Below are 17,455 nucleotides of genomic sequence, written 5' to 3'. Positions count from 1 at the left end.
CGGAAGAAAAGCGATCACCCTCTTTCACCATGAATAATGCAGGTTGGGCAGGTCAACACCTGCACAGCTAGATTCCCCGGGGGCTCGCGTCGTCAGAAAGCTGAAGCGAACATTGGAAAGAAATTAAGTTTAGATAAGAACCGGTGTGTTCATTGAAGTGGTTGCGTTTTTCTTTATCTCGCGCAAGGAAAATGGGCCATCGTCAAAGGATGTTTAGTGTGTTTAAAGCAAAATCGAATTTGATAACTATGCTAATTTCTTTGAACGAAATTTCATGCCGAAAAATGCCAGTGAAATGAGATAATTTATGTTTTAATTATAAAAGCTTCATCGGAAATCAGTTAAAACACATTTTTCACGATGTACTCATTATTCAAACAGAAAACAATTTTAACGATGCGTTGTCACGCGTATTGCATACTTTGTGGCGAATTTGTCACATCAATTGCTGCGGCTAATTAAACGCCTACATTTATGCAATTAATACTGCACATGTACATTATTAGCAACTTATAGCTTGTAATTAATCGTTCAAATAACGTTCAACAGTTTGTTATGCACGATATAAATTGTAACCGTGTTTAATACAAAATAGTTTACTTGAGACAAATAAGACAAAACCCCCAGGTGTGACTCTTTACCTAGAAAATGTATGCTCCATTGCACAAAAACTCTCTACGGTTCAACAAGGAAAAAAGAAAATACCTCAGTTGTTTATAAAAAAAACTATAAAGTTCGCCCAGGTGCAATATTTTTTTTCTCTCACACTAGCAGGAATATTGAACTCAAAAATGACCATAAAAAATATCACAATTTCAAATAAACTCAACCACTCGTACACAATCTGTCCAACTCGACCGGAGTGTTGTTTGTTCCAATTATGCGAGATCGATTGCTCGAACTATTATTGTTGTCCCCTGGTAAAAAAAACCTCCAGCTCTGTATGATTCCAAAGGATTTATTGTGATTTCACTGGTTGAATCCCTTATCCCCCCTAGCCCAATTCGTACGACATCACATGGTTCATGATTTTTACGTTTGCTTCCATTGTTGTTTTGCGTCCAACATAAACCAAACTGCAGGACCTTTCCTGCCGGACATTGCATATAACAATAATACAAAAACTCCTTTCACAACCGAGAATGCAATGAATTCGATTTCCAGCTGATATTGAGGGTGGATAACTCCGATCAGGAAAAAAACAAGTAAAGAAATGACCCATGCACACAAGCACTCTTGGTCCACTTTTTTTTGCATTCGTTGCATGTTCTTGCACTTCAAACCAAATGAATTGTACAGTCAACTTCATTCGGGGCAACAAAAAAAACACACACAGCTTAGAAAAGACGCGACGATATGTGCTGTATGTTGTGTGGAATAATAGGAACGAGCATCGAACAAGAGCGAGAAGCCAGCATAAAACCACAACCCGTGGCCAGAACCGCAGCTTCGAAAAATCAATCCAACTTCCACAGCATGTTTTTCTGCCAACATCAACCAACACCTCAACCTCAAACAGCCCTTTACATACGACTGAATAAACGTGCGATAGAGAGAGAGAGAGAAAAAAAAACAGGAAGAAGTGAGAGCAAGCGACAGGTGCAAGCAACAGGACTCGTGCCAGGACTCCGCAGCATAACCATGCCCATGGTCCGGGTGGGGGACGATATTTCAATAACTAAAATTAAAATGTCGTTTCCAGAGAGTTTGTCCGTTTTTGCCCAATGGATGTACCTGGCTCATGCTGAAAAACTCCCGTCCAGCAACCGTATACACACAAACACCCACATGTGGGTGTTGATGACGCTGTTGCGCTCGGTTTATGCTGTGATCCCAACTGCCCATTCTTGCCGCTTTATTCCTTCCGGTCGCAGTCTTGCGGACCTCATGGAATCCCGACGGTAAGGCTATCCCGTAGAGGTTAACCGAACAACCCTTCTAAGTGATACGAATGGCAAGGGACGGTGGTGAAGGTGACGCACCGAAGAAGGAACTTTCACCCACAACAACAAACCACCGGGTAGTGTTGGTGTGCAGCACACACACAAGTATTTAGTGGCAAACCTGTCTTTCTCCAGTGAAGCAAGCCACACATATTCAACACACCTGAACTCCTCGAGCTATGTGTCACTTCCGGTGGGTTTTGTGAATGTGTGTGTGTTTAGGTTGCAGGACGAATGTGGCTTACCATCATACCGTAACGCAATCCTTTTCCCCTTTCCGTATTTCGTATTCGCATCGAACACACTGTTCGAACAAACAATTGCATACCACCAGGCGCACGGAAATGCTGGAGAGATTTTGTTACGATCAATCGCTCTCACAGTTCTTCTCCGAAACCTCCAGCCCTCCAGACAGTGGTGCCATGTATCCTGTCACGGACATCCCACCAAAGCTGTATTGTGTGATGCTCCACACCCCCGAAAGCTTGGAGTGTGAGAGAAAGAGAATGGTGGTTGTTGATGCTGTAGGGAAGCTTTTCAAACTGTGCAACAATTGTTCTCCAACGATGTGCGCGCCATCATACCCTGCAAACGCAATGCAATTTCCCAATGAGGTGCCCGATGCACAACCGATTCGTTTCCTAATGCAGATAGAATTCAACGAAAAAGCCACTCCATAACGTCCCTTTACCTACAGTTACCTACCCCCCTTGATCAAGAGTTGCACGCCTGCAACTAAACAATGAGACCGATTTTCAACTAAATTAATAAATAATGCTCGACAAATACTCTTTGACTAGTGTGCTGGTGCTGCTGCTGCCTGGTGCCTAATAATACACACGACGACCACCGGCACGCCGGGTCACGATGTGTGCCTAACAGTAGTGCAAACACATAGTAGCGTCGCTGACCCGATTGAATGCACTTGCTGCACTTTATTATGACGCTGCCAATGATATGCTGATTGTGATTGTACCTTCAGCTTCACTGCTCTTCACGATTCCTGCCCAATGTGTGTGCGTGGCTGCACTTCTTCCACCTAGGCCAAGTGTGTAGAGAGGGGACGTTTTGCGGGTAGACACATGTCCCAAACCAACCATGGCTCTCGTGCATCGTAGAGTGTATACAAGGGGGGGTTTCTGTTTTACGCCGATAGACACGGCAGCTTATCCGGGCTTAAATTGCGAAAGGTTTGTTTTGTTCAACCGAAGAAGGTTCGGAAGCAAATCCTTTAAGGTCATCTTAACCTGTTGGGCGAGCAGATCCGTTCACCGTGGCGATGTTGCGTAACGAGATGAGATGGAGACGATACACGACCTACAAATAGTTTGCATGAATTAAGTCATACACACACGCACACACACCATCGTCTCAAATCTTACCTTTTATCTATAGATACATATTCTCGAACCGCTTAATGCTTGAAGCTATATTCCACGGAACAAATGATTCCATTTGTTCCAAGCTCGTAAGCCGGTACACTTTGAAGCGGGTTGATGCAACAGTAAACGCGCTCCTCTACTTCTACTGGTCAGTGACCAGTATTTACAAACTATTATTATAATTGCCTGGTCCGGTGCTTACAGACTTTTCAGCTCCGAACCCCGTGTAGTTCACCCTATGTACAACCCTCGTAATATTTCCATGCTTTTAACATTCCACTCAGTCAATGCTATTTGCTCAACCAATCTAACTACGATTCTATTTTCCCAATCCTACACCCCCTCCTACACCGGACCAGATAAAGTATATTCGAAGCTTTTCATTCTAATAATCATCTGCAAATGCTGTCCTACTGTACAAGGTTCCAAAAATCCGCCCCAAACATGACATGACCTCCGGTATTGCCGTTTGCGCAATGCAATTAATTGCAGTTTGTAGCCAAGTGCGGTAACGGAAAAACGGCAACTTGTGTCGGAAAAACTGTACAGCAAAAGCATCCCGGCGGGCAAAGTGTTTGGTAGCTTGCGAATGCAAAACCCGGGCAAGCAGAGTACCCCGGTTAGCCACAGCTCATAACTTTACTCAAATTCTCGGTCCCCTGAAAAACCTCCTGCCCTAACTAACCTGTCACGGGTACGGGTTAGTTGATTACCGCGCGCATTTGCAAAACATCAATCTCCGCTACAATTAATGAAGCAGAAACATGACGACGCCAGAGCGAAATTCAATGCGAACATTCCTAACGGGGCCGGAGTACGCAGCGTATAATGGTCAGTATTTCCCGGAACGGAACGGTACTCCATGCACATTTTCATCCTGCCAGGGGGTGCTGCTACTGAAAACTATGTTTAATTGAAATGTGAAACTAAATTTTGTTACTCCAAAACTTTTGTGCCCCAGCTCTTCACCAATAGTTCTAAATTTTCCCAGAACGGAACACGACACACCTTGCGCTTGTATTGTTGGCTTGTGAGGTATAAAAGTTAACCCTCTCACACACGTATATGCACGCACAAAGAACCACTCTTTTTACAGGCGCCAGAATGTCCTGAAAGGTGGGGGAACGTTCCGTTTCATCGGCGCGTGGAGGTTTTTTGCGGTCAACCGAAAGTTTTGCATCATATTTCAACAATTTGTTTAATTATCAAAATAATTTCCTAACCGCCACAACCGGTCCTACGGAAAGGATACACATAAGAGGTGGCACCAAAGCAAAAATAAAAAAAAATGGCACAAAACTAAACGCTTTTCCAGTGCATTCAAACCGGGTTGAAACCCATTTGCAGTCGATGGTGCATAATAAATTTGCTAAAAAATACGACAAACCGGCCCAGTGTGCAGAGTCAGGCCACTGACGCTAATGGTACGTCGTGTGCATGGTACACAAATCAGCAGTGGGGTTTTGCACAGAGGAATAAAAAAAAGGAAGGATAACCCCGGTAAATTTTCCATATTGAAAAATTAATGACTCAAAACGCAAAGCGTTCTGACAAAATCAAAACGGTGTGGTTTGAGGTGGGGTTGATAGGGTTGGGATACTAAAATTGGACACTGCACAATTTAAGCACCAGATAGGTCTAAACCAATGCAAATAATATATGCCACAGAGAGCCAAAGCTGGATCGTCGTCTGTCGGTTGCAAGTTACGCACGTGTCGGTACATCGGTAATCGTTCATCATCATAATCCACTCCCGGGGAAAAGGTATGTCTGGCCGGGCTGGTCTGGCTTGTTGTACAGTTATTGAGTCCGTATGTTTGTGCTGTAGTTTTTCTCACCAAATACTCGCCATATCTAAAATTATAAAAAACAAATCCTTTTAATTTGTACTTCTGGTTCACCAATGCGCTTTCATACCTCTTTCTCTCTTTGTACAACACGCACAACATTGTTGCAACACCCCGGAACATGATGATGACTGGTGGTGACCCACCCGGATGCCTTCAGTGTGCGTCACTCGGTCACTAATAAATCTACCGAAAAATCAATAGACAAACATGGCACGCCACACACAGATGTGGCACAACCCGCTCGTTGTGGGGTGAGGTGTTTAAATAGACGTATAAGAGGAGCGAAAAAAAGGTGATTAAAATAACAACAACGCGACAACACAAAACCATTTCTAAAACTGCAACAGCCGTACCAACCGGCGCGTTAAAAAGCAAACACCCTGCCCATACGCGTGCTTGTCACCGTGTGACCATCGGAAGTGGTTGTCGGTTAAAGCTAGCGCGCGAAAAACTAAACACTTTATCATTGCGCTTTTCCCGCACCGGCGGACCAATACACTTTGCTCCTTGCGTAGTCGTGCATCCAGCTGTTGGTGGGGCTTCTTTTTTTGTTGTTTAGTTTATACATCCAGTATGGAAAATTTATTACTCCATTTCTATCCCTTTCGCGAGAAGGACGGGCGCGCGCTTAGGGCAGAAAAATGTGACAGAAATCAGGAGGTACGTTCCGGATATGTCTGGCGGCCCGTGGCCCACGGATCGGGGCATGGGGCGACAAAAAACAAAAACATTGTGATTGTGAGTGATAGCGCTAATGATTATAAATTGCACAAACCGTAACCAACCCCATTTCCTGCTTCTTTGGTGTCCGGGTGGGACCGATCGGTTTTTCCTCAACCAAGTGGTGGTGTTTGCGAGTTTTTCTTCCTTTGCACTCTGCACCTAAAAACAAGGCACACACAGTCGGGTACACGTCCGGTTCTCTATGTCTGTTGGCTAATTTCAATTTCCACCCCGAATGGAAACAATAGCAACAAAAAAAAACAACCAACAACCACAGTGCAACAGGAGGGTGAGTTATTTCCTGCTACTTTTTCCGCTCATTTTTAATCTCCCCCCCACAAAAAAATGAATGGAATGGGTCGTTCGTGTACACTGTTTAAAAAGCCGACCACGACCCATCGGCCGTGGACCATGGGCCGACTTTGTGCACTAAATGCGGGATAATCGGTACGGTTCTGTCCACGACAGCAAAATGTATGTTTTTGCATCCCTTCGGGATGCGAACGATTGGAGGAACCGGGCGCGGCGCCATTGCTTGTTTGTAAGTGGGATTATATTCACCAACACAACCCATCCGTTGTTTAGATTCACTTACCTCATCACGGCAGTCGACGTGTACCTTGCCGCTGTCCAGCACTCGCCTCAGCAACATTTCGTCACCACGCAGGGCAGCCAGGTGTAGCTGAACGTCCGAAAGGGTTTCTTTCTGTAACATTTGTTTTTTTTGCAAAAACAAAAGAACAGAAATGAGAAGAAAAAGGGAGAGAAAGAGAGAGAGAGAAAAAGAATCATTAGCCAAGCTCGTGTGAATGGGATTATTAATTTTCGGAAAGCGTTTTGTGCAGTACATTTAATGGAGCCGCCTGGTGGATTATGAATTTCAGTTGGTGGAAATGTTTTATTTATGTTTTTTTTCTTTCTACAAATTAAAACCTCTATATTTAAACACAATTCATCATTCTTGCTTTCGTAAAGCACTCTTTAACTCACATACCATCTTTAACGAAATAAATAATGATAATAAAAGGGTTCAAACTTTTTCTCTTTATTTTTTGAATATTCGAATAACATTTTCAATCCCCGTAATCTAGAACCATTTAAAAAGATGATTTTGGTAAATGTGCAAAAAAAAAACCAACAACGGTGCATCATCATGCAACCGTTCGCTTCTTTTGCCACGCAACAGAAACTTTCTCTAAACGGAAATAAAACACCCACACAACCACAGAAATTCAACGTAAGAAAAGTGTAACCTCACAAGCTTCTTTAGACAAGCGAAAGAGGAACACCTCTTGCCGGACTTCGGGAAGAGGCCAATTCACCTCGCGTGACCTTTAATTGTAATAGCAAATTAACCTTTGTAATAACATGGCATTATGGTACCGCCGTGTGCATGCATGCATGCGCCCTAGCCAAAAAGGGGGGCAAAGTATGCTTTTTTAGCGCGAAACGAAGCGCGAATCCCTAAGTAAACGACGAACCCTTTTTACTTACTACAACAATGAGTGAGGTACATCATACCGGGGGAGCGCAACTGTAAAAAAAAGGTAGTATCAAGTAACTCAAACCACCGAGAACAATGCGAGACAGTTGGTGGCAAAAACCAACAATCCGGTGTATGTGACCAACCTGCCAACAGGAAAGCCACAGCCACGGGTGACGGTATGCAAACACACAAGGGCGGTGATAAAACGGGGTAGCCACCGAACACCATCAGCCTTCCGTAAGAATGCAGCTCCACTCTTAAGCACACACCCCAAAGAAGTGTGAGGGATTGTTAGTCCATTGTGACTGGTACCCGAGTGGTGGAAGGTATGTTTGCATGGCTAGACTAATGTAAAAAAATTTTGCACCCGATGCGATGCGAAAATAAAATAAAACCAAAGCCAAGTTGGCGCCTCCATCCGGGTGGCGTTCCCGGCGGTAATGTAAGTCGATGTGTCTGGTCTGTCAGCTGAATGTATACAGGGCGTGAACGCGGGAAGATAAAGAAAAATGAGTAGCAAACAATAATTTAGTGATGATTTACACAAACGCAAAACGAAGACCACAAACAAAAAATGCGAAAAATGCATTTGTAAAAACATAAAAATGGGAAAATAGATAGAACTTTGTTCGATTACAATGGGGAAAAAGAAAAAAACCAAAAGAGCATATAAATGTTTGTTTAAGAAGGAACAAACAGTTAATCCAAGTGAAGAGTATGAAAGAGACTAGCAAAATCGAATAAAAACAAACCACACAAATAATGAAAAGACAATCGGAACGGTTGGAATAGTTTTCCTTCCGCCGGTAGAATCGATCCCCACTAATCCACTATGCTTAGGTGCTTTGATAACCGAACCATCATCAAGGTTCGCAGACGTTTGCAGAAAATGGGAACGTTCCGATAAGTTTGCGAAGAGTGTTGTGACAGGATACTTCATGCTTCCGCTTTACCCACTTTCCTATTTGCTAGGGGTTTTCCAACGGTCAACGGACGAAGACATTGCAAATAAGGACAAAGACAGTGTGCTCTTTGTGCTCAAGTGCAGACGTTTAACACGGTGAACTTGCAAGACACAGGCACTGTGGTGTAGGAACTGGCTGCTGCATGCATTAAAGACTAGACAAAGGAACATCTCTCCATTGATCATTTATAAGGAACGGGTGAGAGAAGAGAGAAAAAAAACCGAACCGAAGAAGGATTGTTGCTGGTAAGAATGGAAGATGAAAAGGAATTCTCTGATCGCCATAAGGATTCTTCCCTTTTTTTTTGCTCTTGCTCGGTTGTAACTTCTTGGATAACTAATCATTTCATTATTCAATTTGCGCCTTACAAACCGCTGAGATACGAGAAAGGACATTCGACGAAGAAGTACTATATTGGAAAGGGGCCTTGGGTTATTATTTTATGAATCTTCGAGGAATAACACACAAAAAACCGGAATCCTAATGCAATTCTCTCAACAACGGAAAACCAAAGACATCCATTAATTACGTCACGGTAGAAGGAGGAATGAGTTACTTCTTGTGTCATGGTATGTTACACATGGAGAATAACGATTAGGACTTCCGATCAATTTTTGATGACATAAAACATTCTTTGTCAAATCATTAGAATTTCATGGACTATGGTTTACTACGAGTAAACGTAGAATCTCCAGAACTTACAGGATATGTGAAAAATAAATATTCTGAATCAAAAGCTAAGTTCATTGTGGAATACCGAATTCATATAACAGTACCTAAGGGATCTGGAGACAACAAATTACTGATAGAAGTGAGAATAGGCTATTGAGGATAAAGAACCAAAAGTTCAAGAGTGTCAAAAATTCTTCATTTTAATATTACGCAATAGACAAATGTCTCCTTAGGAGATGATTCAAACAAAATTCTTCGCCAAAGCAAAACAAAACTTGGTGTTTAGAAGAGAAAGATCCTCCTAAACGTTCTAGAGTCGCGTCATAATTAAGCATACATTTAGAATCCAACCCAACCCAGAGTTCGACAACGTAATTAAGCTTAATTGGAAAATACCAAGTTACGCGCATGTATAAACGAACTCACATCATTCCGTCTAAGGAAGGTTATGAAGCACTAAGCAAACCAACGTACTGAAGAAATAAAGCAAAAAGAAGCAACAAGAACCATTAGCTTTCCCTTCCAAAAATATCAAGAACGAATGTACGAAAGGTACAACTAATGAAAATGGAGGAGAAATGAAACAGATTTGCATACTGTTAGTACTACACCAAATGATTTCAAGGATTTTACGTATTTCATGAAACCGCTGCTTGCTGACGTTCCCAACATCATCGCGATATGAAATTGTTACATTGGCAAAACGGGGGTGCTATGGAGGTACGAGTCTCGTAGTGCACCCGTCGGGGACTCCTTACCGAGTGGACCCAAAGAATTTCTATTTCAGCGTACAAAAGTTCCGAACAAATCGTACGAATAAAACCAATAAAATTGTTCACCAAGTTCACCTACAAAATCAAAGCGCCCAATAACGAACCTGACCTACTGCCGGTGGTCTTTTTACTCACTCGCCCACGATGCCATCGTTAGCGCCATTAGCATTTTCCCTCTTTTTGGTCTTAGTCCCTTAAGCTCGCTCAATTCATTTCCACCGGAATTCCATCAATGAAGGTGACTTACAACAAACTGCTGTCAGTGACACGCCATCGGAGCATTTTCGGTTCTTTTTTATGCTGCTGCTGAGCGTGAAGAAACCAGCGAAACATAAAGCCAAACCGACAGGCAACCAAGCATGACCAGCACACACTTTGCCCTTTTTTGCTTGAGGAAAATGGGTCTTTTGGCACTTTGGAAAAATGTGGCTGTGTTAGTGTAAGTTCCCCCCACACACACACAAAAGGGCTGCCGAGTTTCGCGTGAAGGCGAGCCAACGTCAAATCTCGTTCGAAAATCCCATTAGCAGATGAAACAACGGGCAGCACACGGGCTAAAGAACCTGTTCCATTCGGTTGGCTCCTTTTCCTTGCGGGGTTCAGCATACCGGACGTACCGACAACTAAAGGTTCGGCTAACATGCAACGCTAGATGACCTGGAATTCGCACTGACGGGAGCAGCACACCAAAGGGCAACACAACGGTTAGTGGAAAATCGTACCTTCATACACACTACCGTCACGATACACGTCACACGAAGGTGTGACCTGACGACGCTCGACGCCATCTTATTACCGGTTGCCAATCGAATCTGACGTTCGCCCGGTTGATCCTCCGGTGACTAAAGCATATTTACCCTTAAAAGTCTTCTCGCTGGCCAAGGCGTGACTCAGACACACCAAACCCGCAAACGCTAACCTGTCAAATTTCAAGGTAACAAACCATTAACGTTTTCCGGTAGCCCGCGAACACCGACAATGGTGGCCGACAGTTTTTCAGCACAGCAAAGTTTGCCACCGGGACTCAACCCACTTCCGGGCGACCCGGTACGGCACACACAGAGCACGACTTGGTGGCACCGAGAAGGTTCACACTTTTTATCTACGTTCCGGCAAAACGGCAAAACTAGTGAGCCCAAAAACTTTGCGAGACAACCGGAACCAAAATGAGGGGGAAAGGTGAGAGAATTAAAGCGCGAAATGGGTGGAATGTTTGATTTATGTAGTGAACGGGGTAAGCAGACACAGGGTAAGATCAGTATGAGTGCATCGATGTTCGGGTGAGTAGTTTCCGAACATTAAATGTAAACGCAACCAGCGCAAAACACTTGCCAATCGTAAAACTAACGACCTGGAAGCTTATTTAGCGCGCGGTACGGGAAACAAAAGTTTCGGTCTCTTTAGCAAGCAGAAAGACCTTTTGTCCACCTGAGCAAAACTCCCAATTATGCATCCTGAGCGTGTCTACCGGAAATGGCTTCGTTTGGTTTTTTGCTGCAAATGCCTCACACAATCGCTTACTTTCGCTTTGTCTGGTTGGCCAATACACCAGCCAACGCGTCTTGTTGGCGTGTTTAATAATGGTTTACTCTTTCTTCTACGACTCACCGATGTGAACGGAGGAAACCGAGTGTGTGTGCTAATAAGTGATTATTTTGTTTACTTAACATTGAGCTCACTGTTTTTCACTTTTCACACACATTTAGCTTAAATGGAGCGTCAACGCATTAAAAATATAATCATCTATCATACTTTCCTTCCCCCCTTAAAAATTTGAAACGAAGCCTACAATTTGCTGTGCCACAGCAAATTAGAACCCCATGATTGGTGGTTAATTAGCAAAAAAAAAAACAAACACACAGGAACAGGAAGTAACATGTGGCCGAAACAAAAGCAATTGACACGATCGCTATCTGCGGCGCGAAAGGTTTTTGCTTCGCCGGGCACTGTGTGTCGATGCATTCGCCTTTTAAAGCGATCAGTTTCGCCAGCTCACGAAGAACTGCAGCGCTGGTTGATATACCGATGCACCACCACCACACGCTGTGTGGTCTGCATCACTTCACATGTATGTTGTTGCCATTTTCATAATTTTGCACCCTCTTTCGCTCTGCTTGTGATTTGAGTTAGCCAAATGTAAGCCACCGCTTACTGTGTGCTGGAGTCTGGTAGACACAGGCGGATCCAAATAAAATGGGTGATTATTTACACCGGACGAGAAGAGAGCTACCAGAACGGCATACCCGGTGCTTCCTCTTACAGCGCCGGTTCTTGTGTCTGTGACGCTTGCTCAGGGGCGTATCACGACAACGATGACCACTGTTGGGCGCTCTAAGGGGGCGCGCACCGGTAGTTTTATGGCCAATTAATGTCCGATTAATAATCCAACCTCACATACGAGCGGGACAGGAACCAGTGGCTGGACACAGTTTGTTGCTCTACTGTGCACCGAGCGGGTTGGCTGCCCTCGGCCGTGAATGATTGTGTCCATGAATCACACGATTTGATTGCCATTCCGATGCTGTACGTAACCGTTGTGTATGTTGAGAACTGGAGGTGACTAACTCGTCGCCACCATTCCACCAGGGTCGCTGCCAAGGTTCTTCCACTTGGGATGCTGGCTTACATTCCTTTCCTTTACCCAACAACGGTGAAATGTTGTTATGGCTTTCGATTACTGTTCCTTTACCCCTGGACGGTATCGATTTCCCACTTCCCTCCAGGGAACATTCGCAATCGAGAGGACAATGTTCTGAGTTTGAAGTGTTTGTTGTGCTAAAACGGGAGGAAATAATGTTGTTTTGAGTACGGGTTTCCAATTTCCAGAAGCTTGACAAACACTTACCCCGCCGTCCAACGTTTCGTTGATCGTAGCTGGCGAAAGAGTTCGATCCATTGCCAATCCTAATAGGATCCGCTGACGATATGGTGGAAATGCTTCTTCAGCCCCTCTCCCCGAAACGGGAATTAAACATCACTGTTTAACGACTATTCGCGCACGGTTAAGCGAAGAAGCGCTTAATAATGAATAAAGAAAAATGTCTATTTTATCGATGCTGGCTGATCATTCGAAACGGCTGAAGATCCGGCAGCAGGCCGCGTTGTTTCATGCGGTGTTTTACGATTATTTTACGAACAACAATTGGTAACAGCTGATGATGGTGTAGCAGACGTGTCCAGTCATCGATTGATTAAGAGTGCTTTATAGAGTCATCGAGAAGTAAATAGCTTTGATATTTTGTCATTTATTGTCACCGTTGAAGAATTGATTTCCAAACGGTTGGAGAAGGTAGAAATTTAAAATTAAGTTGAGGTATTTGAAAGTTTTATGACACAAAATTTCTTTTTTATTAGATCTCGTCAATCCTTTGGTAGTATTTTGCATAAGAAAGGACTGTTATCATCTCCAAAAGAGATAAAAGGACTCCAAAGTTCCAAAAGAAAACTCTGCCGATTGTGCTTCCGTATAAGACCTCAACTATTAGACGTCCTCTCTACCCATCTTAGTTCTGATAATGTCAATAAAAGCATGTCCAGATACAAAATAAATGAATAGACGTTTACAGACGTCTAATATCTTCAGTTCAATCTTGCATCAGATGCAACAACCAATCACCGCGTCTTTTAAAACTAATCGAAATTCGCATTGTATGATGCATTCAACCCACAGACTCGTGCATTGTTAAGAGGATTGCAGTCGTAAAGCTGTCCTACACCTTCAACCCTTGGAAAGATCCGTTGAGGAGTTCTTTGCATACTAGGTAATGGCTTCCCTTTCATGCCAATACATCAAACACCCATCAAACATGTGAAGTATTGTTAAACATGACCATCCTTCTCCTCTCCAAAGTGAAACGACAAAGCGCGTTGTAAGAAATGCAATCGTCTTGCGACGCCCCCCAAAACAAGGGGAGGTTGCGTTTCTTCACGCAAACGCTTTTCAAGCGGCCAAAAAAAAAATAAGCTTCAGCTACGGTCAGCGGAACCGTTTTTACGGTGTGCTTTTCAATAACTGTAGGAAATTTGCTTTTACGAGTATAATTCTGTTCGCTTTCGTTTACGAGCGTCATAAATAAACCATGATACTTGGGGGCATCGGTTCACAAGGAAAGCATCATACCGATGTAGTAACCAGATGAAACGGTGGTCTTTTCGAGGCGCAACAACAACAACAAAAAGGAGAAGACCTACCCCACCTTAACACCCCTTTTTACATCTTTTACTGTTTCGCGGGTTCTCCATGGCCCGGGGGAGAGGAACCAATAGAAGAAGATGAACCCCTTCCCAAAAAAACCCATAAACCACCCACCAACCCAACTTCCGCTGGCTTGTCCATTTGATGGTTCATAATTTTAATGCTGATTGAAAAATTGCAAATAAAATATAATCCCATCGCCGGTTGCGACATGCTTGGCGGGAGAAATGACAGCAACAGTAACTAGACGGCGGAGAGAAAGAGGCTCTAGCCTTCGTCAGAAATAAATCTGAACGAATGAGCCTACCACGGGTTAATGCAACCGTTTTTTTTTGCAACAATTCTCGTACGATCGTCTACGACGACTCATCAAGACTCTTCATCGCTACAAAGTCGAGTTTTAAGGTTAGTTGTGGAAAATACATGTCTACATTTCAATTCCACATTAAACCTAGCTTTCTGCCGTTTCTGAACAAACTGAATTTCTAATGGCACAACAACGTCAAGTACCTTGAACGCTTGCAGTAAACTGCTCCCAAGAGCAGTTCTCCCGGCCGTTTTTCACTTCGGCTAGAACCTTTTGCACAATCTGTCTCGAGTCTGGCAAGTGGCTTCTGAAGTATAAAGAACATTGGGGGGAGAATGAGCAAAAAAACAGGATCCACCCTCTAATGCACTTCTTTTCGATTAGCGTAATGCACTACAAAAGTAATGCAGCATCTCATCCCATGGCAGCATCATGGGTGTGCTACGGTCGGTTGTTCGACCGGAGAAAATCCACATTTAAATCCATTCCTCAGCCGATTAGCCAGCCAGATCAGTATAATAATCTTTCGTATCTGTCTGTGCGCTGACAAGCAGCTCAAATACACACACACATACACTGAGATTCGTCACGCCAAACGTCAGTAAAGAAGAGCTTAAGCTTAACATTTCGAAAAGATAAAATTACATCCCGTTTTTTTCATTTTGCACAAAATTTGCTTATCTTCTTTACTAGCATGTTTTCTTGCACACAGTGAATATTAAAACTTTTGCTTCATTCTTTTAAAACGCACCACCGAACACCGAACGGCAGATGAAGGTGGGTGTTGTGATGCCACTACGGGAAGTTGCCAAGTAGCAAATTCAAATTGACATCACAAACATCAGTTCCTGAGTGGTGGTTCCTTCTTCCAGAAATCATCCTCCGGAGAACACTTACTACTTTTGCTAGCGTTACACACAAACCGAAACCTCATGATGCTCCCGGCACGGTGCATACACGTAAAACGTAAACGAACGATGAGAAAGAGTCTTGTCGCGGTAGGATGAAACCTACATATTTTTTTTTTCGTTGCCAACCCTCAGCACGGCGACGTTGTTGCAGTGCGCAACGAAGCGTAAGAAATGTTGTCTACTTTTCCTTGAGGTTTTCTGGAGTTGTGGCAAACGCCGTGCCGGGAATGTTTGTCAGCGCATTTCTATCACTAAAATGCTTTAACGTCTATCTCTTGGACGCGAATGTTTTTATAGCGACATAGTGTGTAGCTCCTTACTTTGGAGACGTTGTCGTGCGGAAAATTTGTATATATATATAATTTTTTTTTTATAAAAACCACTTCTACCTCTTGTTGAATGCGGTTTGGTTGGAAGTTTTGCCGAAGTAAAAAGTTGCGTTCTAATGAGACAAATTGCTCGAATGCTTCCAATATCTGATTCTATTCGGTTTGGTATTCAAAGTTTTCCCTTAGACCACAGATATGCCAATTAATTTTAAGCATTGCAACGATTCACAAAAATAATTAAACTACTTCTCTTACATTTCAACGTAATGTTTACATCAATAGATTAATGAATGTTGCTTATCAGTACTTCTACTTTCGGTACGCAATTAATTAAAACTTAACTTAACAAAACATTCATTTACTTTCGGCCACTACAAAGGAAGCGGTGTGGCTTTTGGCAATTCTTGTTAGCTATGAAATGTTGTCCCCTATAAAAGCTACCGTCAGCTAGCACTTCTCCACAAGAAAAAGTGGTTTTAGTGTACAACAACCCATTCGCAATCATCATGAAATCTACAATCGTTCTGCTAGTTGCGTTTGCAATTCTCGCTTGTGGTAAGTTATCGAACTACATTTTAACTACAAAACATAAACTTCCTATTTCTTTTCATATCTCTTCCTACTAGCTACATCTACAGTATCAAGCGAGTCAGCCGCCAAGAGTTTAGTAGACAAACTTGTCCACGCACCCGTGTTCGGCGATTTCTTGAAAGGGATGGCCGAACATCTTGTCACACAGGATAATAACACGCCAGCAGCTGGAACTTCTACCGAAGCACCCAAACCAGCAAAGTGATGTCTTCAAACCGTACGGGACGCCTTTTGCGAGTATCTTTCACAATGATGCAAGATCCGATATGAGTTACAAGTTATAAATAGAAAGCATCCAAGCGCGCAGCATAACGTCCAGCTTAGTATTCTTCTTTTTAAATTCACCTAAAATGAAAGAAATTCATTAAACGATCATTATCCTACCCAGTATGGTGTAAGCTCATTTTCACTCGATTAAACCGTATGCGTATAGACTTACCGCTTTTGCTGCGGGTTTCATCTGGTCATTTCAGCTGCAGTCATAAAAAGCACCATCAAAATGTTGGCAGACGATTGATACATTTTCTACCGATAAGCCTATACACTCCAAGGGGTAGCGAATTTTTGCTCGCTTACTGCTACATGGAAACACAGGACGAACGAAGGCTTCTCTTTTCCACGGGGACCAAATGTATGTCCCGCTGATTACGGCTTCCTTCCGACCGTACACGAAATGAAGATTAATTACCCTGCTTAGAGGAGGTCCACCCCGTGAGAGTGACTGATGTAATATCCTATCGCTGCTACTCGGGACACACGGATTTCATTAGTCGCCTGTTCTACCGCAGCGAACATACGGCAATGTCATACGAAACTCAAAAAGCGAACCGCTTCGCAGAGCAGATGAATGTTAAATGATCCGTTAAAAATTTAAAATACTTTTCTACCATCATCTTCACCGTAGAGATCGAGCAGCAGAAGCTGAATCCACTGTCACTGGAGCATTGTATGCGCTCGGGCTTGTGTATGGGTGCGATTGGGTGAAAAGTATGCTCCCGCTTCCCAAATGTAGGACATCTCGTGGGACATGAAGTTTCGAAGGACTCAGAAAGGATTAGTAAAGATGACAAACTCGCCTCACTAAGACAGCCGTTGCCGTGTAATGAATAGCGCCAACGAACGGCACACATCTCATGCATAAGGTATCGTCGTCTTCGAACCGTACAAGAATTGTAGCCTTGGAAAAAATCATCATCATCATCATCAATGTCTCTATATTTCTCGTCTCGACACAAAACAGCATTCATTTCTACTCTAATCCCTGTGTTAATACCGTTCCTAACGTCTTTAGGACTTGTCTTTTTTTTAATCTACCGTGCATGAGCTAC

The 17,455-nt window shown here is 43.2% G+C and overlaps 1 protein-coding gene across 7 annotated transcripts in view; it reads right to left on the bottom strand.

Moving 5' to 3' along the window:
* Positions 1 to 17,455, bottom strand: part of LOC125763523 (ankyrin repeat domain-containing protein 29) — a 356,565-nt gene that overhangs the window by 139,985 nt on the left and 199,125 nt on the right. For all 7 annotated transcript variants that reach the window (XM_049426792.1, XM_049426790.1, XM_049426793.1 and 4 more), the window contains one exon: positions 6,494 to 6,604. In XM_049426792.1, coding sequence (XP_049282749.1) covers positions 6,494 to 6,604 — 111 coding nt within the window. The remainder of the gene's footprint in view (positions 1 to 6,493; positions 6,605 to 17,455) is intronic.

The sequence above is a fragment of the Anopheles funestus genome, chromosome 2RL (genome assembly GCF_943734845.2).
Source record: "Anopheles funestus chromosome 2RL, idAnoFuneDA-416_04, whole genome shotgun sequence".
NCBI lineage: Eukaryota > Metazoa > Arthropoda > Insecta > Diptera > Culicidae > Anopheles > Anopheles funestus.
Note: the sequence above shows the minus strand (reverse complement) of the source record. Positions and strands in the feature narration are given on the sequence as shown.